Source organism: Pleurodeles waltl, chromosome 9, assembly GCF_031143425.1.
Source record: "Pleurodeles waltl isolate 20211129_DDA chromosome 9, aPleWal1.hap1.20221129, whole genome shotgun sequence".
Classification (NCBI taxonomy): domain Eukaryota; kingdom Metazoa; phylum Chordata; class Amphibia; order Caudata; family Salamandridae; genus Pleurodeles; species Pleurodeles waltl.
In genome coordinates, this window is record NC_090448.1 from 33741778 (window position 1) to 33766157 (window position 24380).

At 47.2% G+C, this 24380-nt stretch overlaps 1 protein-coding gene across 1 annotated transcript in view; it reads right to left on the reverse strand.

The window, feature by feature from the left end:
- ARIH2 (ariadne RBR E3 ubiquitin protein ligase 2) overlaps positions 1–24380 on the reverse strand; it is a 315960-nt gene that overhangs the window by 199167 nt on the left and 92413 nt on the right. The window contains exons 7-8 of the mRNA XM_069206208.1: positions 13339–13460; positions 7795–7904 (exon numbers count right to left, since the gene is read on the reverse strand). Of these exons, the coding sequence (XP_069062309.1) occupies positions 7795–7904; positions 13339–13460 (232 nt within the window). The remainder of the gene's footprint in view (positions 1–7794; positions 7905–13338; positions 13461–24380) is intronic.

Below are 24380 nucleotides of genomic sequence, written 5' to 3' on the forward strand. Positions count from 1 at the left end.
CATCTGAAAGGACTGTGCCTGCCTCTGACAATGCTGTCTCCAGCCCCCTGGTGTGTGTCTGAGGCCTTGCCTGGGCAAGGCAGGATTTCACAAGAAGGTGTGAGTCCCCTTTGAAGAAAGGTGACTTCAAAGACTAAAATGGGTATAAGAAGGGCACCCAAACTTACAAACTTCAGAAACACTTCTGGAACCAAGAGGAACCTCTGCCTGGAGAAGAGCTGATAGCTGAGGAAAACGTGCTGCCCTGCCTGTGACTGTGCTTTGTGGAGCTTTCCTGCAGTGCTGCTTCTGCCAGAGTAAGAGGGCAAAGACTGGACTTTGTGTGCCTTCCATCTTGAAGAAGAAATCTCCAAGGGCTTGATGTAGAGCTTGCCTCCTGTTGTTGAAGTCTCAGGGATAGCAAAGACTTCTTCCTGCCAGCACCTGGAGTCTCTGGAGAGACCCCTACTCTGCTCTGTGGTGCCCTTCCAGTTCCTGGGACCCTGAAAGGAGAGGCTGGCAGCCTAAGGACAAAGATACACGCACCGAGCGCCGTGCGGAGAAAAGATCGACGCGAATCCGATCGCGGCTGAGAAAACGACGCGACGCCGGTTCCGCAGCTGAGAAACGACGCCGCAGGAAACGCGACCGAAAAACCGACGCCCGGAGCAGGAGAAACGACGTGCAGCATCGCTGACGGAGGCTGAGAGATCGCACCCTGCGCCGCGGGACTTTCGGATCGTCGTGTGGCTGGCTTTTTCAACGCGCACCGCCGTGCCGAGTTGTTTTCGACGCACACAGCCGTGCAGGGTTACTTTCGACGCCCACCGCCCGTGCGGGGTTATTTTTGACGCAAACCAGGTACATTTTCACGCTAGCAGCGCTAGTGTGGTGTTACAACTACCTAAAGACTCTTTTTATTTTAAACCTTTAAAAAATCATAACTTGACTTGTGTATGTTGGATTTTTGTCGTTCTGGTCTTGTTTTGTCTAGATAAATATTTCCTATTTTTCTAAACTGGTGTTGTGTCATTTTGTAGTGTTTTCATTAAGTTACTGTGTGTGTTGGTACAAATACTTTACGCCCAGCACTCTGAGGTTAAGCCTACTGCTCTGCCAAGCTACCAAGGGGGTAAGCAGGGGTTAGCTGAGGGTGATTCTCTTTTATCCTAACTAGAGTGAGGGTCCTTGCTTGAACAGGGGGTAACCTGACTGTCAACCAGAGACCCCATTTCTAACATTGGTGACCAGCGGTCGGGATTGGACTTGTATTTGTACTTGACATACAGTAATTAAGTGTACACTACTGTTTTGATCTCACACCACTACGTGACCACATACTACTTGTTTGGTGATCTTTTGATTTTTCTCTTAAGGACTCTTTTTATTCTACTTCCATGATTTTGCTGATCCCTTGACTGATTCTTTTTACTTCATTGGGAAATTATTTTTTTCTGCCTTTTGGAACTTTGCACTTGTGACCATCATGTCTCAATCTGGAGATGCAACAGCTGGAGCTGTGTTTGAAATGGAGAAACTGAAGGAGTACTCAGTTGCTCAATTGAAACAGTTCCTTAAAGATCTTGACTGTCCCACTGAGAGCTCCACCAGGGAGGGGGAGCTGCAACAGGCACAGAGGGCCTGGGTGACAATCAAGAAGGCTGGAAGGCACACAGAGGAGGAGAATATGGGGGGGGAAGTGCAGAGGATACACAGTGGTGTAGTGGAGGAACCTGTTACGCCTGGGGGGAGGGTCCCCAGGAGGGGTGGCAGGGTGTCACCCAAGGGTCTGACTCCTGAAGAGTTACAGGACAGACAGGCAGAGAGGGAGTACCAATGGGAGATGAAAAAGCTCAATTGGGAGTTGGAAGAAAGGAGGAGGAACTTAGAGATTAAAAAAATGATTTATGCTTACGAGCTTAAATTGAAAGAGCTGGAAGTCATGAGGGCTGAGTCCAGCTGGAATGGTGGCAGCAACAATTGTATATCCAGTGATGCTGCAGAAGTGCACATGCCCAGAGAGGTGGTGCCCTACTTGAAGGAGGGAGTTAACACACGCCAGGAGGTTCAGGGGTATGAGGTAGCTCCAGTGATGCACAGGGTCCCTGAGGTGGATTGGGGAACTGGCATGGGGAGTCATATTCCTACTGGTGGGAGGGACACTCTACTGACTCTAGGTGAGAGTGACAGGGAGAGGGGTTCCCCCCAGGTAGAAGTCCTGGTTATGGAGTGTGAAAACATCCCAGAAGAGTGTGGGTTGAGTGTCAGGGACAGTCAGGTACTGTCTCACCAGTCTCAGGAGGGTGATGTGGGGTGCTTTTTCAAAGCAGAGTCACTGGATGGTTGGGTGAAGGGTACTTTGGTTAATTCATGTGAGGGGCTGAGTGATGTAATTGCTGGAGAGCATATGTCTAGTCCTTATTTTCCAGAGCTATGCCAACACCAGGTGGAGTGTGAGTTCTCTGACCCCAGGGAGCTTACAATGGAGGCAGACTTCTGGGTGAGTACCAGAGAGTCTGAAGAGGCATTTGGGGGTGCTCCTGAGAGGAGTGGTCTAGGTAGTTCCCAACCAGGTGAGGTAGGGAAGGATTGTAGTGTCCCAGGTAGGTCCCAGTGTAGTGGGATGGGTGAGGGACCCCATGTCCAGTCTCAGAGGAGAGGGAATGGGGATGGGTTGAGGCCCAAGGTGCCCGAGATCCGGTCCCAGGTCCTGGAGGGTTCCCTGCGGGAACACCAGGAGGGGAGCCTAGCCTGTACCATAGGGCCATCTGTTGAGGGAGACCCCACAGTGTCAGGAGAACTTGGGGGGGCGGCTGTAGCCAGCGTCCCACCAGTTCTGGTGTCTGGCAGTACCACTCCTAGTGAGGGGGTGCAGAAGTCCAGACAGAGGGTTGAGAGGGGGTTGCGGACCCCAGTGGAGAACCTGGAGGGTCAGGGGTCAGCTCTGAGAGCAGAGCCCCCCATGAATGACCTTGGTAAGACCATTTCTGGGTTGGGGGGAATCCAGACTCTGTCAGATGGGCAGAGGTCAGGAGACCTGCGCCAGCCAGACTCTTGTGTGGCCCTTCGGGACAGTGTGTCCCTTGAGGGGGGTAAGTGTGCCCCCCTGGAAGTCCTGGTGTGCCAGGCAATGGTTCAACCGCAGGGTGGTGACCCTGGGTTGGATGACCAGGTTCAGAGGGTAAACTCTGACCTGGTAGGGGGTAGGTATGCCCCCCAGGAAGTCCTGGTTTGCCAGGCAGTGATCCAGTCTGTGGGTACAGACCCTGGATTGGGAGGCCAGGTTAAGGGTGTCCCCCCTGACCTGGAGGAAGGGGCTACTGCTAACAGTGCCCCTACCATGTTGTCTTCTGGGGGGGCCACTCCTAGTTGGGTGGTTCAGGACCCCAGAGGAGAGGGCAGGGGGAGGGAAGCCTCACCCCTGGCCCTGGTCCAACCTGAAGGTACAGACCCCAGGTTGGAGGATCAGTTGCAGGTTAACATCCCTGCACTGGTGGAAGAATTGTGCAGGACTGCTTCTACAAGCACCCTGACAGTTTTTGACTCTGGGGGAGCCGCTTCTGCAGGGAGGTTACAGAGCCCCAGAGGGGAGGACCAGGGTCAGGTTGTCATCCCTGACCTGGTGGAAGAGAGAGTGGTCACAGGGTGCCAGGCACCTGGGGCTACCACCCCCCACTCTCCACAGTCACAGTGGTTAGAGAGGCCTGAGGTCGGGCTCTCATCCCTGACAGTTGTCTGGGGCCACTGTGGCTTGCTGTCCTGGTGGACAGAGTTGCCCCTGGGGGGGGGGGAGGACGAGAGTCACACCCCGGGGGTGGAGTGGGCAACACCACTGTGTTGGCCCTGGTGGTACTATCTGCCCATTGCAATACATCTGTGAGCAAAGTAAAGTTAGGTGTTGCACAGATGGTGTCTGTAGATGTGGAGAAGGGTTCCCCATGGGTTAGCTTAGTGGGCCCTGAGAGTATGGACAGAGGGATCCAACTGGAGTCAGGAAGGCGTAGAACTGGAACATGCCCCTGCTGTTGTGGGCCTGGGTCCCTGTTCTATCGCCCCAATCAGGGAAGTACATCAAGGTATTGATTGTTCTCCCCTGGCTTTAGGCTGGTAGGGGGTCGTGTTGGACTTTTGCTTATGCAGGGTCATCCCCAGTCTTTTTCGCCTCCTGCCTCCTATTTTTTCTGACATGTTGCTGTTGGCTTTTCAACTCTGAGCACTTTACCACTGCTAACCAGTGCTAAAGTGCATATGCTCTCCTGTTTAAATTGTATGTAAGTGGTTTATCCATGATTGGCATATTTGATTTACTAGTAAGTCCCTAGTAAGGTGCACTAGAGGTGCCAGGGCCTGTAAATCAAATGCTACTAGTGGGCCTGCAGCACTGGTTGTGCCACCCACATAAGTAGCTCTGTAATCATGTCTCAGACCTGCCACTGCAGTGTCTGTGTGTGTATTCTTACACTGTAAATTCGACTTGGCAAGTGTACCCACTTGCCAGGCCTAAACCTTCCCTTTCCTTACATGTAAGGCACCCCTAAGGTAGGCCCTAGGTAGCCCCAAGGGCAGGGTGCAGTGTATGGATAAGGTAGGACATATAGTAATGTGGTTTATATGTCCTGACAGTGAAATACTGCCAATTTCGTTTTCACTGTTGCAAGGTCTGTCTCTCTCTCATAGGATAATATGGGGGCTACCTTTAAATATGATTAAAGTGTAGATTCCCCTAGAGAGTAGATGGACATGTGGAGTTTGGGATCCCTGAACTCACAATTTAAAAATACATCTTTTAGTAAAGTTGATTTTAAGATTGTGCGTTTGGAAATGCCACTTTTAGAAAGTGAGCATTTTCTTGCTTAAACCATTCTGTGACTCTGCCTGGTTTGTGGATTCCCTGTCTGGGTCAGTTTGACAGTTGGGTTGTTTTTCACCTCACACCAGACAGTGACACAAAGGGAGCTGGGGTGTGATCTGCATTTCCTGATTGGCCATCTCTGCTAGGAGGGAGGGGTGGAGTGGTCACTCTCATCTGAAAGGACTGTGCCTGCCTCTGACAATGCTGTCTCCAGCCCCCTGGTGTGTGTCTGAGGCCTTGCCTGGGCAAGGCAGGATTTCACAAGAAGGTGTGAGTCCCCTTTGAAGAAAGGTGACTTCAAAGACTAAAATGGGTATAAGAAGGGCACCCAAACTTACAAACTTCAGAAACACTTCTGGAACCAAGAGGAACCTCTGCCTGGAGAAGAGCTGATAGCTGAGGAAAACGTGCTGCCCTGCCTGTGACTGTGCTTTGTGGAGCTTTCCTGCAGTGCTGCTTCTGCCAGAGTAAGAGGGCAAAGACTGGACTTTGTGTGCCTTCCATCTTGAAGAAGAAATCTCCAAGGGCTTGATGTAGAGCTTGCCTCCTGTTGTTGAAGTCTCAGGGATAGCAAAGACTTCTTCCTGCCAGCACCTGGAGTCTCTGGAGAGACCCCTACTCTGCTCTGTGGTGCCCTTCCAGTTCCTGGGACCCTGAAAGGAGAGGCTGGCAGCCTAAGGACAAAGATACACGCACCGAGCGCCGTGCGGAGAAAAGATCGACGCGAATCCGATCGCGGCTGAGAAAACGACGCGACGCCGGTTCCGCAGCTGAGAAACGACGCCGCAGGAAACGCGACCGAAAAACCGACGCCCGGAGCAGGAGAAACGACGTGCAGCATCGCTGACGGAGGCTGAGAGATCGCACCCTGCGCCGCGGGACTTTCGGATCGTCGTGTGGCTGGCTTTTTCAACGCGCACCGCCGTGCCGAGTTGTTTTCGACGCACACAGCCGTGCAGGGTTACTTTCGACGCCCACCGCCCGTGCGGGGTTATTTTTGACGCAAACCAGGTACATTTTCACGCTAGCAGCGCTAGTGTGGTGTTACAACTACCTAAAGACTCTTTTTATTTTAAACCTTTAAAAAATCATAACTTGACTTGTGTATGTTGGATTTTTGTCGTTCTGGTCTTGTTTTGTCTAGATAAATATTTCCTATTTTTCTAAACTGGTGTTGTGTCATTTTGTAGTGTTTTCATTAAGTTACTGTGTGTGTTGGTACAAATACTTTACGCCCAGCACTCTGAGGTTAAGCCTACTGCTCTGCCAAGCTACCAAGGGGGTAAGCAGGGGTTAGCTGAGGGTGATTCTCTTTTATCCTAACTAGAGTGAGGGTCCTTGCTTGAACAGGGGGTAACCTGACTGTCAACCAGAGACCCCATTTCTAACACTCCCCTTCTTGGCTGACCCGGAACTGGAGCGCCCCATGGCCTCTACAGTTTCATTCTCTTTTTTGATCTGCTGCAGTGTATTGTCTTCAGCGGTTCCGAACAGGTGCGCTCCTGTAAAACGTGTATTATGTTCACCTAAAATTCATTCCGAAATTCAGACACCAGCAACAAGGCATAGCTCTCATGGATAATCCAGTTACCAGATGCCTGCTGGCTGTGTCTGCTGCACCCAATGCCTATTTCAGGCATCTGTTGGTGATTATTTTCCCCTCCTCTACCAGTATGGCTTCACAGAGTGATTTGTCGCAGAGGTCCTCTTGTGCTGCTTCAAGTCAGATATTCTGTGGCCTAGCCAAATAAGTTTTTCGTTGTTACCCGGGTATGATTTCAAGGTTGGTTTGTCTCCACTTTGCTGATCTCTTCTAATTTGGCTCTGGCGTCCTGCCTCTTGGGCCACTGTAATATCTTTAAAACTGTCCTCCTTCCTTGACAGTCAAAGGCCTCGTAGTGAAGAGCTCCTTTTCTTTTGTGTCTACATGATGATGTGGTGATTCCACCTCTACTTCTCCCATGGTCCCGAAGTCCTCAGTCTGAATTGGGTGCACACTTCACAGCTTTTTGTGTCATGGTTCCACGGCAGGCAGAGGGTGCAGACTTCATGGATGTCCTTCTGGGCAACTTCAGTGGCACTCTTGGAGTCAGCACAGCTTTGCCAGTTCCTTCCAGAGAAAAAAAAGAATCTGAAGATAGTGACCATGCTTCTGGGGCACAAGTCTGACATCACAATGGGATGGGACTGGACACAAAATGGTACCAGATGATGCCCCCACCCCCCAAAACAAAATAATGTTAAAAAAAAAAAAAATAAAGAGCGGGAGAGAGAGAAAGGGAAAAGAGACTAAGAAGTATTCCCGACCCAACCACTAGAAGGCAGAATAATGCACACCATGTGAATCCAGAAAAGATTAACGCCGCAAAACCACTTTATCGTGTGGAGAAGCAAGTGCCCACTACATTCATCACCAGAGTGGCTCTGACTAAATTACATTAGCCGTGTGTTAGACCCACAACAAAGCTTTCAAGAATGTAATGATTGCCTTTAAGGTACCTTTTAAGTAAGTTCTAGGAATGCACGACAATCATTACCCAGCATTCCCTAAGACACTCTTAGCCCTAACCATGACAATCCTTTGAGGTCTAAATACACATTGTCTAAATTGCTGTATTTTTATTCCTTTTTTGTAGGGTGGTGGAGTAAGGAGGCTTGCTGTAATTACAACACACAACTATTCAGAAACCAATTGGTATACCGAAAAACAAATTGTCCTGTCCTTGCACAGCTGTCAATACTGTAGAGATTTATTTGTATTCTTTTCAACTTTGCCAACCTGTCTCTAAGCTGTTTATTGTTGCCTCCTGCACTGCAATTAAGAAGTTTGCACAACTACATTGTGGAGGCCACCAAATAAATACAAATCAAGTCCAAATTCTAGACCTGCACTTTTGTGAAGTGTTTCTTCCCTTCTAGGTAATCTTGGTAAGCTAGAGGAATCTTTTCATCAGGTCACTCACCAGAACACCTCATTGCATCGGCTGCACTGCACCCGCCGAGCTTTTGGCTCCTGTACCTGTATGACCATGGGACAGTCGGCACCAGGACACAACTGAAGTTGATAATGACTCTGAAGTGGAAAAAGTGAAGAATATAAAATTCAATCTGAAATCATATACATAAGGTACAATAACGATCATCAAACCCTGTACTGTTTTGCATGATTAAAGCGGAATTAGCTACTTACCTATATCTCAGCTCATCTGCTTTGGTATCATTCATCTATTTACCTGCTTTAATCAGTCTGCCTTATCCGGCTGTGTTTGCACAGTAACTTCACTCAGCAGTAAAGGATGTTAAAAAGGCCATACGTCCAAAATCTGCATTTTTTAGTAGCACATCCAACTAATTTTAAACAACCCACATTTCAGCCAAAGATGTGTAAAAGCTGAAAACTCTACTCCCATAGAGGCCACAACAGCTCAGATTTCAAAAGTGTGAAGGATAAACAGAATGCACAGTCATCTTGACTGTGGTGGTGGGAGGGGTTGCAGGTGCATCCATGAAAGATACCAAAACTGGAGAACTGTAGTTACCGTTAACCGGTTCCTTCTCAGGCAATGGATCTTTCATGCTTGAATCAGAATAGCAAGCAGTACATTAAATGTTAGAGAAGCAGAGAAAAGCAGACTCGCCTTTACTGAAACAGGTTGCATAGAACAGTTTTACCCACTGAAGAACTGTTTGCTGCAGTCGGAAGCTAACAGGGGATAGCCTATGTCGAATCTACCAGGATCTCTTCACCAAACACTGCATTCTGGGATAGAACCCACTTCCTGAAAAAGGGCAAATGTCATTCCCTTCTCAAAAAACATTAATATGGACCCAGCAATCCTCTCTAAATTCAGACCCATCTCTTTGATCCAGCGGTTCTACAATATTATTTAGAAGATTGTAAACACCCAAATATCAATGTACCTGAACACCTTCATCTGCTCCACCCCTTACAATCTGGCTTCAAGCCTCTCCACAGCACGAAGTCAGTGTTTATGGAAATAGACTTCATCAAATTTGCACTCAACAGAACGCCACCCTAATTTAATTAGACCTTTCCGCAGAGTTTGACACAATCTTACATGAGATCCTGTTACATCACCTTGCTGCTATTAGTGTGGAAGGGACTGCTTCAGCCTGGTTTGGTTTCTTTTTGAAGCAAAGAGAACAGGCCGTGTGTCTAAAGCAGGCCCCCCCACCCCCCAGAGGCGATGATTCTTAAGTGTGAAGTTCCTCAGGGCTCGGCCCTAAACCACGCACACTTTTTTTTATCTTTACATGATGCAGCAGGCATACCTACTTGAATCATTCACTATCCAAGTGGTTTCCTATGCAGATGACACCCACCTCCTTCTGACCTATGACAACAATGCACTGAAAGCTAAAATCAAACTTCAGCCTGCATAGGAGTAGTAATGGGATGGCATAAGGTCAATTTGCTCCAGTGCAACTAGAGTGAAGAGAGGTCCTACTGCTTGGTGCCAACCCCCTGCCCGGCTGGTCAGGGGCATGGCAGATAAGATGCACTTTAACACCTTGTAAGGAAATGCCTCCTTGGCATGGTTACCCCCTAACATTTTGCCTTTGCTGATGCTAAGTTTTGATTGAAAGTGTGCTGGGACCCTGCTAACTAGGCCCCAGCACCAGCGTTCTTTCCCTAAACTATACCTTTTGTTTCCACAACTGGCACAGCCCTGGCAACCAGGTAGGTCCCTTGTAACTGGTACCCCTGGTACCAAGGGCCCTGATGCCAGGGAGGGTCTCTAAGGGCTGCAGCATGTCTTATGCCACCCTGGGGACCCCTCAATCAGCACATGCACACTGCCTCACAGCTTGTGTGTGCTGGTGGGGAGAAAAAGACTAAGTCGACATGGAACTCCCCTCAGGGTGCCATGCCAACCTCACACTGCCTATGCAGTATAGATAAGTCACCCCTCTAGCAGGCCTTACAGCTCTAAGGTAGGGTGCATTATACCATTCGTGAGGGCACCAGTGCATGAGCACTATGCCCCCACAGTGTCTAAGCAAAACCTTAGACATTGTAAGTGCAGGGTAGCCATAAGAGTATATGGTTTGGGAGTCTGTCATGCACGAACTCCACAGCACCATAATGGCTACACTGAAAACTGTGAAGTTTGGTATCAAACTTCTCAGCACAATAAATGCATGCTGATGCCAGTGTACATTTTATTGTAACATACACCCCAGAGGGCACCTTAGAGGTGCCCCCTGAAACCTTAACCGACTATCCGTGTAGGCTGACTAGTTCTAGCAGCCTGCCACACACCAGACATGTTGCTGGCCACATGGGGAGAGTGCCTTTGTCACTCTGTGGCTAGTAACAAAGCCTGTACTGGGTGGAGATGCTTATCACCTCCCCCTGCAGGAACTGTAACACCTGGCGGTGAGCCTCAAAGGCTCACCCCCTTTGTTACAGCACCCCAGGGCACTCCAGCTAGTGGAGTTGCCCGCCCCCTCCGGCCACGGCCCCACTTTTGGCGGCAAGGCCGGAGGAGATAATGAGAAAAACAAGGAGTCGTCACTGGCCAGTCAGGACAGCCCCTAAGGTGTCCTGAGCTGAGGTGACTAACTTTTAGAAATCTTCCATCTTGCAGATGGAGGATTCCCCCAATAGGATTAGGGATGTGCCCACCCTCCCCTCAGGGAGGAGGCACAAAGAGGGTGTACCCACCCTCAGGGCTAGTAGGCATTGGCTACTAACCCCCCAGACCTAAACACGCCCTTAAATTTAGTATTTAAAGGCTCCCAAGAACCTAGGAACTCAGATTCCTGCAACCTAAGAAGAAGAGGACTGCTAAGCTGAAAAACCCTGCAGAGAAGACGGAGACACCAACTGCTTCGGCGCCAGCTCTACCGGCCTGTCTCCCCACTTCTAAAGACACTGCTCCAGCGACGCTTTCCCCAGGGACCAGCGACCTCTGAATCCTCAGAGGACTGCCCTGCATCTAGAAGGACCAAGAACTCCCGAGGACAGCAGCTCTGTTCACCAAAGACTGCAACTTTGTAACAGAGGAGCAACTTTAAAACAACACGAATTTCCCGCCGGAAGCGTGAGACTTGGCACTCTGCACCCAACACCCCCCGGCTCGACTTGTGGAGAACAAACACTTCAGGAAGGACTCCCCGGCGACTGCAAGACCGTGAGTAGCCAGAGTTGCCCCCCATGATCCCCCACAGCGAGGCCTGCAGAGGGAATCCTGAGGCTCCCCCTGACCGCGACTGCCTGCTTCTAAGAACCCGACGCCTGGTAGGGACACTGCACCCGCAGCCCCCAGGACCTGAAGGATCCGACCTCCAGTGCAGGCGCAACCCCCAGGTGGCCCTCTCCCTTGCCCAGGTGGTGGCTACCCCGAGGAGCCCCCCCCCCCCCCCCGCATCGCTGAAGAGACCCCTTGGTCTCCCACTGATTTCAATTACAAACCCGACGCTTGTTTGCACACTGCACCCGGCCGCCCCCGTGCCGCTGAGGGTGTACTTTCTGTGTGGACTTGTGTTCCCCCCCGGTGCCCTACAAAACCCCCCTGGTCTGCCCTCCGAAGACGCGGGCACTTACCTGCTGGCAGACTGGAACCGGGGCACCCTCTTCTCCATTGAAGCCTATGCGTTTTGGGCACCACTTTGACCTCTGCACCTGACCTGCCCTGAGCTGCTGGTGTAGTAACTTTGGGGTTGCTCTGAACCCCCAACGGTGGGCTACCTTGGACCCAAACTTGAACCCCGTAGGTGGTTTACTTACCTGCAAAAACTAACAAACTTTTACTTCCCCCAGGAACTGTTGAAAATTGCACTGTCTAGTTTTAAAATAGCTATATGTCATTTATGTGAAAACTGTATATGCTATTTTGCTAATTCAAAGTTCCTAAAGTACCTACCTGCAATACCTTTCATTTGAAGTATTACATGTAAATTTTGAACCTGTGGTTCTTAAAATAAAATAAGAAAATATATTTTTCTATACAAAAACCTATTGGCCTGGAATTGTCAGAGTGTGTGTTCCTCATTTATTGCTTGTGTGTGTACAACAAATGCTTAACACTACTTTGATAAGCCTACTGCTCGACCACACTACCACAAAATAGAACATTAGTATTATCTCTTTTTGCCACTATCTTACCTCTAAGGGGAACCCTTGGACTCTGTGCATACAATTCCTTACTTTGAAATAGTGCATACAGAGCCAACTTCCTACAGCTGCCCCATCAGGTGTAGCTGCCAGATTATTCATACTTGAGCAGGACATGACAGAAGACACTTGGCCAATCCTTTTGGCCACTTCATCTTTCAGATGTTTCCCTTGTCAAGCCAGAGGCTTGCCTGCTGGGACTAGTTTAGTACAGGCACGAGGCAAAAACTGACCTATCCTTTCCCTTTCGCCTAAGACAGTTGCATTTGGCTTCATAAAGGATTCCACAGGGAGGGGGGAAATGGAGGTGTCCTGCAGAAAGAAGTGAGGTGTGTGCGTTGGGGGTGGAGGAGAGACAGAGGTCACTTTCACTAAACATTGTACAGCAACCCACACACTAAGGTGCTACATACATTGAAGAGTGACTGCAGCATATAAGCATCATAACTCTCATGCATACAGCACACTCAAGCGCAAAACATACAATCAAGGGACCGAATCATAATATACTCAGATTTATTTGGGGGAAATCAGTAGGCAGTGTGCCCAATAGGGATTCAGTTCAAAAGGTCTACTATAAACATCTGTCACTGAGTGTTAATAGTGTCATGGTCTCATAATGGGGCAGTAGCCACTCATGTCAAAATCCCAATCACCCATATGAGGATAGTTCTTCACCCATATGAGGATAGTACTATGTTGGTGAGGACAATACAATTTCTTTATTGAACACTTTTCTAAAGAAGTAGGACACCTGTCTCCTGTACAAAAAAATAAAAGCAGAATCTGAAAGGAATGATACGAGGAGCAGGTGGTCACACTGATACAGTGCAAGGAACTTTCAAACCTATAGCCAAGAATGGATGACAAGGTAGATGGCTTTTAGGTCACTATAAGTGAGCGAGCGTGTGAGTGCATGCATTGAGGAGTTGAGTGGTGCGTCTCCGATACTTCCCAAGTAGTTACTAAAAAGGAAAGGAGGCAAATGGCCCACTGACCACTAAAACGCACAAAAGTTTACTGACCAATTAGCATCCACCTAAAATGACACCTAATGGAAATGAGCTGCAGATCAGTGTCTCAAATGTACCTTTTGCTTTCCTCAAAGTCACAATACAATTATAAAATATAAAAAAATGCAGGTCCTAATAATGAACTGAAAATGAAGAATTTCACTACTTTTGTGAGGTTCATTTTTCTTTCACCGATAAGGTGGCAGAAGACATACTTGCCAAACACATCAACTGTAGCATATTCAACCCAATATTCTAACCCCAAAATGTCTGACAGAGGAAGAAAGAAAGGAGATGAAGGAACTAAAGTGACAGGTGAAGAAAAGATAAATGAAAGGAAAGCAACAACATACCTCCACATAGTCCCTAAAGAGGTAGCGCCTGTATTTGTCTTTGAGCTCCTCGCTCGACAGCAAAGGATACACAAAGTCTTCTGGCGTTCTTAGAAGACAATCCTGGGCCATGCACGATATCCCTATGAAATAGAGGACTATAATTAACTCAATAATATATCATTTTGTGTTGCATACCACTTAAACATTGCATTCTTAGACATATAGCTACCATTTCCCATTGTTGACTTAAGCAGCTCTAAAGCCCGAATATGCATCATGTACTGCAAGTGATCACATTTGTAGACCACATACATGACTACATCGAAAGACACTTAAAATAAAGTGGCCTGCATAGTGTTAACTGGCATTCACTGACTTAACATGGTTACACTTTTGTGTGGTTTCTTTCATGCCCAATTGCCCAAAGCCCATCCACTCTAGTTGGGTACCATTATTAATCCTGAATCCTGGAAAGGCGGGGGGGAAGGCGGGGTGGTGAGTATATCAGGCATTGCAGCATAGATGGGGAAATTGCTATTACTGATTAGCTTGGGCAAAATTAAGTTCAAGTTACTATAGTGAGTTTAACTAAAATACTATTTTGATGGCACAGAATTGCAAGTATTCCAAATTTCTAGTAGCCACAAACAGACTGTCACTGCAGTTAGATTCCAACACACAATTCAATAATATATTGCTTGCTTTGATAATCAAATGTTATTCTATTTTTTTCAGTGTTATGTGATGCATGGTTAGTACACAATTAAAAATACATTCTAAGCCACAGCTCAGTGTCGATTCAGTGTATCACATGCTCTCAAGTTATGAAAGTTGTAGACCTCCGTGTCCAGAACTGTTTGGAAACGGCAGTCTATCAATATTGTAGATCATCCTTCCACTCAAAACGCAAATAGGAATGATTGGTTACCACATAAGAATTTTTGGTGCAAAACAGTGTTCTTGATTTCTATCAACAAGAACTGTATGTCAATTTGGTATTTAATTATTATTATATTGAAAAGTTATATATGCAATCCGGTCACCATTTTCCCTTTAATAAAATTTATATTCACCACTGTATACAATGAATGAAAATTTGCTTGGTGAAATATTGACACATGTACACAAGTGTAAAGAAATGGCTCCCTGTTGCAGTTACCCCCCACTTTTTGCCTGATACTGATGCTGACTTGACTGAGAAGTGTGCTGGGACCCTGCTAACCAGGCCCCAGCACCAGTGTTCTTTCACCTAAAATGTACCATTGTTTCCACAATTGGCACAACCCTGGCACCTAGGTAAGGCCCTTGTAACTGGTACCCCTGGTACCAAGGGCCCTGATGCCAGGGAAGGTCTCTAAGGGCTGCAGCATGTCTTATGCCACCATAGGGACCCCTCACTCAGCACAGACACACTGCTTGCCAGCTTGTGTGTGCTGATGGGGAGAAAATGACTAAGTCGACATGGCACTCCCCTCAGGGTGCCATGCCAACCTCCCACTGCCTGTGGCATAGGTAAGTCACCCCTCTAGTAGGCCTTACAGCCCTAAGGCAGGGTGCACTATACCACAGGTGAGGGCATATGTGCATGAGCACTATGCCCCTACAGTGTCTAAGCAAAACCTTAGACATTGTAAGTGCAGGGTAGCCATAAGAGTATATGGGCTGGGAGTCTGTCAAAAACGAACTCCACAGCTCCATAATGGCTACACTGAATACTGGGAAGTTTAGTATCAAACTTCTCAGAATAATAAACCCACACTGATGCCAGTGTTGGATTTATTAAAAAATGCACACAGAGGGCATCTTAGAGATACCCCCTGTATTTTACCCAATTGTTCAGTGCAAGTCTGACTGGTCTGTGCCAGCCTGCTGCTGAGAGACGAGTGTCTGACCTCATGCGGTGAGAGCCTTTGTGCTCTCTGAGGACAGAAACAAAGCCTGCTCTGGGTGGAGGTGCTTCACACCTCCCCCCTGCAGGAACTGTAACACCTAGCAGTGAGCTTCAAAGGCTCAAGCTTCGTGTTACAATGCCCCAGGGCACTCCAGCTAGTGGAGATGCCCGCCCCCTGGACACAGCCCCCACTTTTGGCGGCAAGTCCAGGAGAGATGATGAGAAAAACAAGGAGGAGTCACTGGCCAGTCAGGACAGCCCCTAAGGTGTCCTGAGCTGAGGTGACCCTGACTTTTAGAAATCCTCCATCTTGCAGATGGAGGATTCCCCCAATAGGATTAGGGATGTGACCCCCTCCCCTTGGGAGGAGGCACAAAGAGGGTGTACTCACCCTCAGGGCTAGTAGCCATTGGCTACTAACCCCCCGGACCTAAACACGCCCTTAAATTTAGTATTTAAGGGCTCCCCTGAACCTAAGAGATTAGATTCCTGCAACAACAAGAAGAAGGACTGCCTAGCTGAAAACCCCTGCAGAGGAAGACCAGAAGACAACAACTGCCTTGGCTCCAGAAACTCACCAGCCTGTCTCCTGCCTTCCAAAGAACTCTGCTCCAGCGACGCTTTCCAAAGGGACCAGCGACCTCTGCATCCTCTGAGGACTGCCCTGCTTCGACGACGACAAGAAACTCCCGAGGACAGCGGACCTGCTCCAAAAAGACTGCAACTTTATCCAAAGGAGCAGCTTTAAAGAACCCTGCAATCTCCCCGCAAGAAGCATGAGACTTGCAACACTGCACCCGGCGACCCCGACTCGGCTGGTGGAGAACCAACACCTCAGGGAGGACCCCCGGACTACTCTACGACTGTGAGTACCAAAACCTGTCCCCCCTGAGCCCCCACAGCGCCGCCTGCAGAGGGAATCCCGAGGCTTCCCCTGACCGCGACTCTCTGAAACCTAAGTCCCGACGCCTGGAAAAGACCCTGCACCCGCAGCCCCCCAGGACCTGAAGGACCGGACTTTCACTGTAGAAGTGACCCCCAGGAGTCCCTCTCCCTTGCCCAAGTGGAGGTTTCCCCGAGGAAGCCCCCACTTGCCTGCCTGCAGCGCTGAAGAGATCCCTTGATCTCTCATTGACTTCCATTGCGAACCCGACGCTTGTTCTAACACTGCACCCGGCCGCCCCCGCGCCGCTGAGGGTGAAATTTCTGTGTGGGCTTGTGTCCCCCCCGGTGCCCTACAAAACCCCCCTGGTCTGCCCTCCGAAGACGCGGGTACTTACCTGCTGGCAGACTGGAACCGGGGCACCCCCTTCTCTCCATTGAAGCCTATGCGTTTTGGGCACCACTTTGAACTCTGCACCTGACCGGCCCTGAGCTGCTGGTGTGGTAACTTTGGGGTTGCTCTGAACCCCCAACGGTGGGCTACCTTGGACCAAGAACTGAACCCTGTAAGTGTCGTACTTACCTGGTAAAACTAACAAAAACTTACCTCCCCCAGGAACTGTGAAAATTGCACTAAGTGTCCACTTTTAAAATAGCTATTTGTGAATAACTTGAAAAGTATACATGCAATTGAAATGATTCAAAGTTCCTAATGTACTTACCTGCAATACCTTTCAAACAAGATATTACATGTTAAATTTGAACCTGTGGTTCTTAAAATAAACTAAGAAAATATATTTTTCTATACAAAACCTATTGGCTGGATTTGTCTCTGAGTGTGTGTACCTCATTTATTGTCTATGTGTATGAACAACAAATGCTTAACACTACTCCTTGGATAAGCCTACTGCTCGACCACACTACCACAAAATAGAGCATTAGTATTATCTCTTTTTACCACTATTTTACCTCTAAGGGGAACCCTTGGACTCTGTGCATGCTATTCCTTACTTTGAAATAGCACATACAGAGCCAACCTCCTACAACAAGACCATTTTTAGTCTAGTTCTGGGGTCCACATGTAGTTTTGTTTACTCATTTTTCACCACTAACTTAAATGATGTAGAAACAGCAACAACAGAAAATACTGCTCTTAGTTTTACAAAGGACATAACGGCAAAGGCAGCAAGTTAGCACAGCTAAACATTGTTTTTTGCCATTTTCATACAAAACCGACTGTTCCCTGGACAGGTTTGCTTTCTATGAAAAAAACAAATGTTGTATTTTGGCTATTTTCTCAGACTGCTTCAGAGTAATTCACAAATGACAATTATGTTTACAGTCCCCAACAAGTGGGAAAAAAGAAAACATTTATGGATTTAAGTTATGAAGGCTTAAAGATGATCTTTCTTAAACAGCAAAAAAGGACTTGGCACCGGGTAAGAACCCTCAATTAATTTGTTATCACCAACTGTCCATTGGTTGCGATCTGTGTTCATGAGCGTCGATTACGGAACAGCAGTTTAGCCCAAGTTTTTTTTTTTTTTTTTTTGTAAATACTACGCAATACAAAGCGACTGAAAAACAGCATAAACTGCTATTCAAAGAATGGTAGCGGCATCCGAAGCTATGCAAATATCCACAAGCTGGTTGAACAAGCAACACATTTGCTGCGTTCTGTTCATTAGTCTATAGAAGCGCAGTAGTACTTAAAAACACAGTTTACTTGTAGGTCAGTACTACACTAGAACAATAAACATACATCACACATTTCATACCTCAGGCTTGTGAGCATCATCCAAAAATGTTAAAAATACCCCATTCGCTTGACAGTCCAAATACACAAATAAGGAACAGTCACATACCTCTACCCATAGTTCTGCAGCGTAGGAATCTTCATTGAAGTCATAAACTTGGAAAAATTCCGCGATACCCTTGCGGACCCCGAAACACCTTCATTATATCTTTAAATTTCATAAAATGTCTTAATAGTGTTCAGCTCTGGAATCATTATCTTCATAGTTGTAGTGTAGTGTTTTTCCTTGAAATGTTGTAGCAATGTAGTACGAATAGCAGTGAGGAAAAAAAAACCTTTTTAAGATCTGCAACAAATTGCCATAGAAAAGAGGCTGTGTCCCTGACACAGGCAGCAAGAGAGGAAAAACAGTCTGATAGGATGACACTGAAAGCTTAAAAAGAAGGCCTGTGCCATTAAGGGCCAGAGAGACCCCTCCCCAGAATGCACTGTAGGTGCAGTTTTCCTGAGCGAGTCAGTTCTTTTAAAGGAAGCATAGGATATCGATTTATCCGAGAGAGGGGAGGAGGGTGGGTGTTTGTGACTTCAATGAAGATTTCTACGATGCAGAACTATGACTGCAGGTAACATTTCCTTCTGAATCATAGGATCTTAACTGACAGTCATAAACTTAGAATAGAATAGCAAGCTAACATAGAACCTCCGGAGGCGCTGTTAGTAATCATATACTATGGGTCTGCAAGTGAAGGACTTGGGAACTAATAGAGAAAAAAAAATACAATTTGCATGTAAGAGAACAAGATTGATTATTTGAAGAGGTTTCTCAATGTTTCATGTTCAACTCGAGAATCAGCTAGAGTAGCTGTGTCAGTAGTGTTTTGAGAATGTGTGTGAAGACCTCCCAGTAGCTGCCTCACAAATGTCCTGTATAGGGACGTGGCTTATCCAAGTCATGGTGACGGATTTCCTCTAGTTGTGTGGGCCTTAGACATATTTGGTAAATATTTGATAACTTAAAGAGATGCAAGAAAAATCCATCTAGCTATAGGTTATTTGGAAGTTAGTAGAGCTTTTCTTATAGAGCCATAATTTATAAATAGGCGAGTAGATTTCCAAATGGATTTTGTTCTTAAGATATAGGGAATGTAGTGCTCACTGTGCCGTACAGGTGGGATTTGGAAACAAGGTAGGTAGGTTGACAGATTAGTTGATATGGAACTCCGATATTGCTTTGGGTAAGAAAAAGAAGACGTGTACAAGTAATATCCTCTTTGGTGAAAAACCATGAAGAGTTCTACTGAAGAGAGCCTGCAATACACTAACTCTTGGACCAGAGGTGATTGCAACTAGAAAAGCTGTTTTCCATTACAAATGTTGTAGAGTTGCCTTATGGATATGTTCAAACAGAGGACCCATTAGCTTTGATAATACTAAATTCAGTTCCCAAGGATGTGAAGGTCTTTTGATTGGTGGGAAGACCTTGTTGAGTCCTTCTAGGAAATCTTTGACTACTGGAACCTTGAACAAAGATTGTAGTGTTGGACTCTTTCGATAGGCCGTGATGGCTGCTAGATGAACTTTAATTGAGGAGAATCAAAAGACTGGTTTGGCTAGGTGTAATAGATATGGTAAAATGATTTTTTCCTGTACAGTAATGGGATTATAGTTTCTATCTCTACACGATAAGCAGAAATGTTTCCATTTAAATGAATAGCATGCTCTTGTGGATGGACGTTTAGCTTATTTCAAAATGTTCATGCATTCTGTAAGATTCCGATGACTGTACTGGATGATCTCAGGAGCCAGGCTGACAAATTCACTGATTGGATCGTTGGATATAGAATCTTTCCCCGGCGTTTGGAGAGGTGGTCTGGTCTGAGTGGTGGCCGTTTGCAATGAGCTATGGAAAACTGAAGGAGATCTGTGTACCACCACTGTCTCAGCCATTCTGGAGCTATCAGAATCATTGTGATACAAGATGTCATTACTTTTTGGATTACTTTTGGAATCAGCGGAATTGATGGAGTCGCGTACACAAACGGAGTTGACCAGTTTATCAAAAGGGCATTCCCCAGAGACTTTGGTTCCATAGCCCTGGATGTGTAGTCTCTGCATTTTTTGTTTTGGCTGGTGGCAAACAAGTCTAATATTGGCGCGCCCCAGTCTTCGAAGATGCTTTCTACCATCTCATCGTTGAGGACCGATTTGTGGTTGTCATCATGGTGACGGCTGAGAAAATACATGTAAGGAAATGCCTCCTTGGCATGGTTACCCCCTGACTTTTTGCCTTTGCTGATGCTAAGTTTTTTATTTGAAAGTGTGCTGAGGCCTGCTAACCAGGCCCCAGCACCAGTGTTCTTCCCCTAACCTGTACTTTTGTTTCCACAATTGGCACACCCTGGCATCCAGGTAAGTCCCTTGTAACTGGTACCCCTGGTACCAAGGGCCCTGATGCCAAAAAGGTCTCTAAGGGCTGCAGCATGTCTTATGCCACCCTGGGGACCCCTCACTCAGCACAGACACTGCTTGCCAGCTTGTGTGTGCTGGTGAGGACAAAACGAGTAAGTCGACATGGCACTCCCCTCAGGGTGCCATGCCAACCTCACACTGCCTATGCAGTATAGGTAAGTCACCCCTCTAGCAGGCCTTACAGCCCTAAGGCAGGGTGCACTATACCATAGGTGAGGGCATAAGTGCATGAGCACTATGCCCCTACAGTGTCTAAGCAAAACTTTAGACATTGTAAGTGCAGGGTAGCCATAAGAGTATATGGTCTGGGAGTCTGTCATGCACGAACTCCACAGGACCATAATGGCTACACTGAAAACTGTGAAGTTTGGTATCAATCTTCTCAGCACAATAAATGCACACTGATGCCAGTGTACATTTTATTGTAACATACACCCCAGAGGGCACCTTAGAGGTGCCCCCTGAAACCTTAACCGACTATCCGTGTAGGCTGTCTAGTTCTAGCAGCCTGCCACACACCAGACATGTTGCTGGCCACATGGGGACAGTGCCTTTGTCACTCTGTGGCTAGTAACAAAGCCTGTACTGGGTGGAGGTGCTTCACACCTCCCCCTGCAGGAACTGTAACACCTGGCGGTGAGCCTCAAAGGCTCACCCCCTTTGTTACAGCACCACAGGGCACTCCAGCTAGAGGATAGGAATGTGACCCCCTCCCCTTGGGAGGAGGCACAAAGAGGGTGTAGCCACCCTCGGGGCTAGTAGCCATTGGCTACTGCCCTCCCTGACCTAAACACCCCCCTAAATTCTGTATTTAGGGGCTCCCCTGAACCTAGGAACTCAGATTCCTGCAACCTAAGAAGAAGAGGACTGCTGAGCTGAAAAACCCTGCAGAGAAGACGGAGACACCAACTGCTTTGGCCCCAGCTGTACTGGCCTGTCTCCCCACTTCTAAAGACACTACTCCAGCAACGCTTTCCCCAGGACCTGCTCTAGAAGGACCAAGAAACTCCTGAGAACAGCGGCCCTGTTCACCAAAGACTGCAACTTTGTTTCCAAAGAAGCAACTTCAAGACCACTGCGTTTCCCGCCAGAAGCGTGAGACTTGCAACTCTGCACCCGACGCCCCCGGCTCGACTTGTGGAGAAACACCACTTCAGGGAGGACTCCCCGGCGACTACGAGACCGTGAGTAGCCAGAGTTGCCCCCCCTGAGCCCCCACAACAACGCCTGCAGAGGGAATCCCGAGGCTCCCCCTGACCGCGACTGCCTGACTCCCAGATCCCGACGCCTGGAAAAGACTCTGCACCCGCAGCCCGCAGGACCGGAACGATCGGAACTCCAGTGCAGGAGTGACCCCCAGGAGGCCCTCTCCCTTGCCCAGGTGGTGGCTACCCCTGGGAGCCCCCCCCTTGCCTGCATCGCTGAAGAGACCCCTTGGTCTCCCATTGATTTCAATGACAAACCCGACGCGTGTTTGCACACTGCACCCGGCCGCCCCCGTGCTGCTGAGGGTGTACTTTCTGTGCTAACTTGTGTGTCCCCCGGTGCCCTACAAAACCCCCCTGGTCTGCCCTCCGAAGACGCGGGTACTTACCTGCTGGCAGACTGGAACCGGGGCACCCCCTTCTCCATTGAAGCCTATGCGTTTTGGGAACCACTTTGACCTCTACACCTGACCGGCCCTGAGCTGCTGGTGTGGTAACTTTGGGGTTGCTCTGAACCCCCAACAGTGGGCTACCTTGGACGCAAACTTGAACCCCGTAGGTGGTTTACTTACCTGCAAAAACTAACAAACTCTTACTCCCCCTAGAAACTGTTGAAAATTGCACTAAGTGTCTAGTTTTAAAATAGCTATATGTGATTTATGTAAAAAGTGTATATGCTATTTTGATTATTCAAAGTTCCTAAAGTACCTACCTGCAATACCTTTCATTTGAAGTATTACATGTAAATCTTGAACCTGTGGTTCTTAAAATAAACTAAGAAAATATATTTTTCTATACAAAAACCTATTGGCCTGGAATTGTCTCCGAGTGTGTGTTCCTCATTTATTGCCTGTGTATGTACAACAAATGCTTAACACTACTCCTTTCATAAGCCTACTGCTCGACCACACTACCACAAAATAGAGCATTAGTATTATCTCTTTTTGCCACTATCTCACCTCTAAGGGGAACCCTTGGACTCTGTGCATACTATTCCTTACTTTCAAATAGTGCATACAGAGCCAACTTCCTACAATACACTTCTAAATTTTGTACTCCTAGTATGTGAAAAGCTGTGATAGAAAGCCCTCTTGCCAGGGCCCAGTGCCACTTCGTTTGGGCTTGAAGTGAATGTTGTTTTGACCTGGTTATACCCTCTTTGTTTATATAAACAATGAAGTGGTGTTGTCTGAATGAATCAGGAGGTCTTTTGATTCAAAGGCTGGAAGGAAGGCTTTGAGAGCTAGGTGAACACCAACAAATTCATGTGATATTCTTTTTCTTTGAGACCAGAGCCCTTGGATCATCAGATGTTTCATATGAGCACCCCAGCCTGTCAATGAGGTGTTTGTGACAATTGTTTGAGTCAGTATTGGCTGCTGGAAGGGAACTCCCGCTAGGAGATTGCACAAGTTGGTCCACCATTGGACAGACTAATGAGCACTGGACGTCAGAAGAATTAGATCTTCCCAGAGGCCCGTTTTGTGACCACTGATCTACTAGCCACATTTGAAGAGGTCACATATACAGGCGTATGTTCAGGACTATGGAAATGCATGATGCTACGAACCCCAGCAAAGACACTACTTGTCTTATCGTCTGTTTGGACTGAATTAGATGTGCACATTTTGTTTGTATAAATAACACTCTCTTCCGAAGGAAACACTTTCTTGTTGGGTGTCCAATGTTGTCCCCACAAAACTAAGACGCTGTACTGGTGTTGATACTGATTTCTCTGAATGGACTTGCAGACCTAGTGATGGTAGGAGAGTTGTTGTCATGGCATAGGATTGTTTCGCTTTGTGTAAAGAGCCTGCCCTTATTAGTCAGTCCAGGTATGGATATATGACAACATCTTTTCTTCTTAGTTCTGCAGCCACTACTGCCATGCATTTGGAAAAAGCTAAAGTCAGTTCCTCTAAGCCAGAAGGGAGTACCGCATACTGATAGTGATGAGTGCCTACCACAAACAGTAGGAATTGCCCGATGTGGGATTATTGGAATGTGAAAGTACAAGTCTTGGAGATCCACTGCAAAAGCAAATAGTAGTTCTATATATGAGGGAATATTTGATTAAGAGAGAACATCCTAAATGTTTCCCTCTTTATAAATTTGTTGAGCAATCTGAAATCTAGTATAGGCGGAAATTGATTGAGTTGATGTTCCTTTTGACATAGAAAATACCTTGAGTATACTCCTAAACTCCTTTGATGTTGAGGAGCTTTCTATATTGCCTTTTTCTACAATAAAAGAATTCTCTCTTTTTTACGTATGTCCAAATGGGTTGTCGTGACTTGTTTTGAAGGGACTGGTGGTTAAGTATTTGAAAAGCAAAGAGCATAGACCTGCCGAATGATGGCTAATACCCATTTGTCTGTTATTTTCTCCACTCTTCCAGGAAAAATTGCACCTCTCTCCGCACAGGAGTGGGTAACAGTGGAGGGGGTGGACATTTCTCATTGTTTTGACTTAGAATTCTTGTCTTTGGTGTGTGAAGACTTGTGTGGAGGAGATCATTTCCTCCCGTACCTTGCTTTGGAATGATCTCTGCAGTTGCCTTTGTGGTTGGTAATGGTACGGTCATCTAGGGGTTTGAACCCTATTATGGTAAGCATGCTTGTCTCTGGATTTAAATTGCTTAAAAGCCTTCTTTTGTTCTTCCAAACTGACAGACTAAAGTGTTTCTGCCTCATTTTTCATGTGGAACACTTCCTCCTCTGCGTTGACCGAAGGAGGCTCCAGAGAATGGTAAGTTGGCAATTTTTAATTGCGCATCAGATTTTAATGATGAGTCTTAGCCAAAATGAGCGAAGAGAAGTCTCATGAAAGAACGCAGTGGCGGATAGTTCCACTGAAT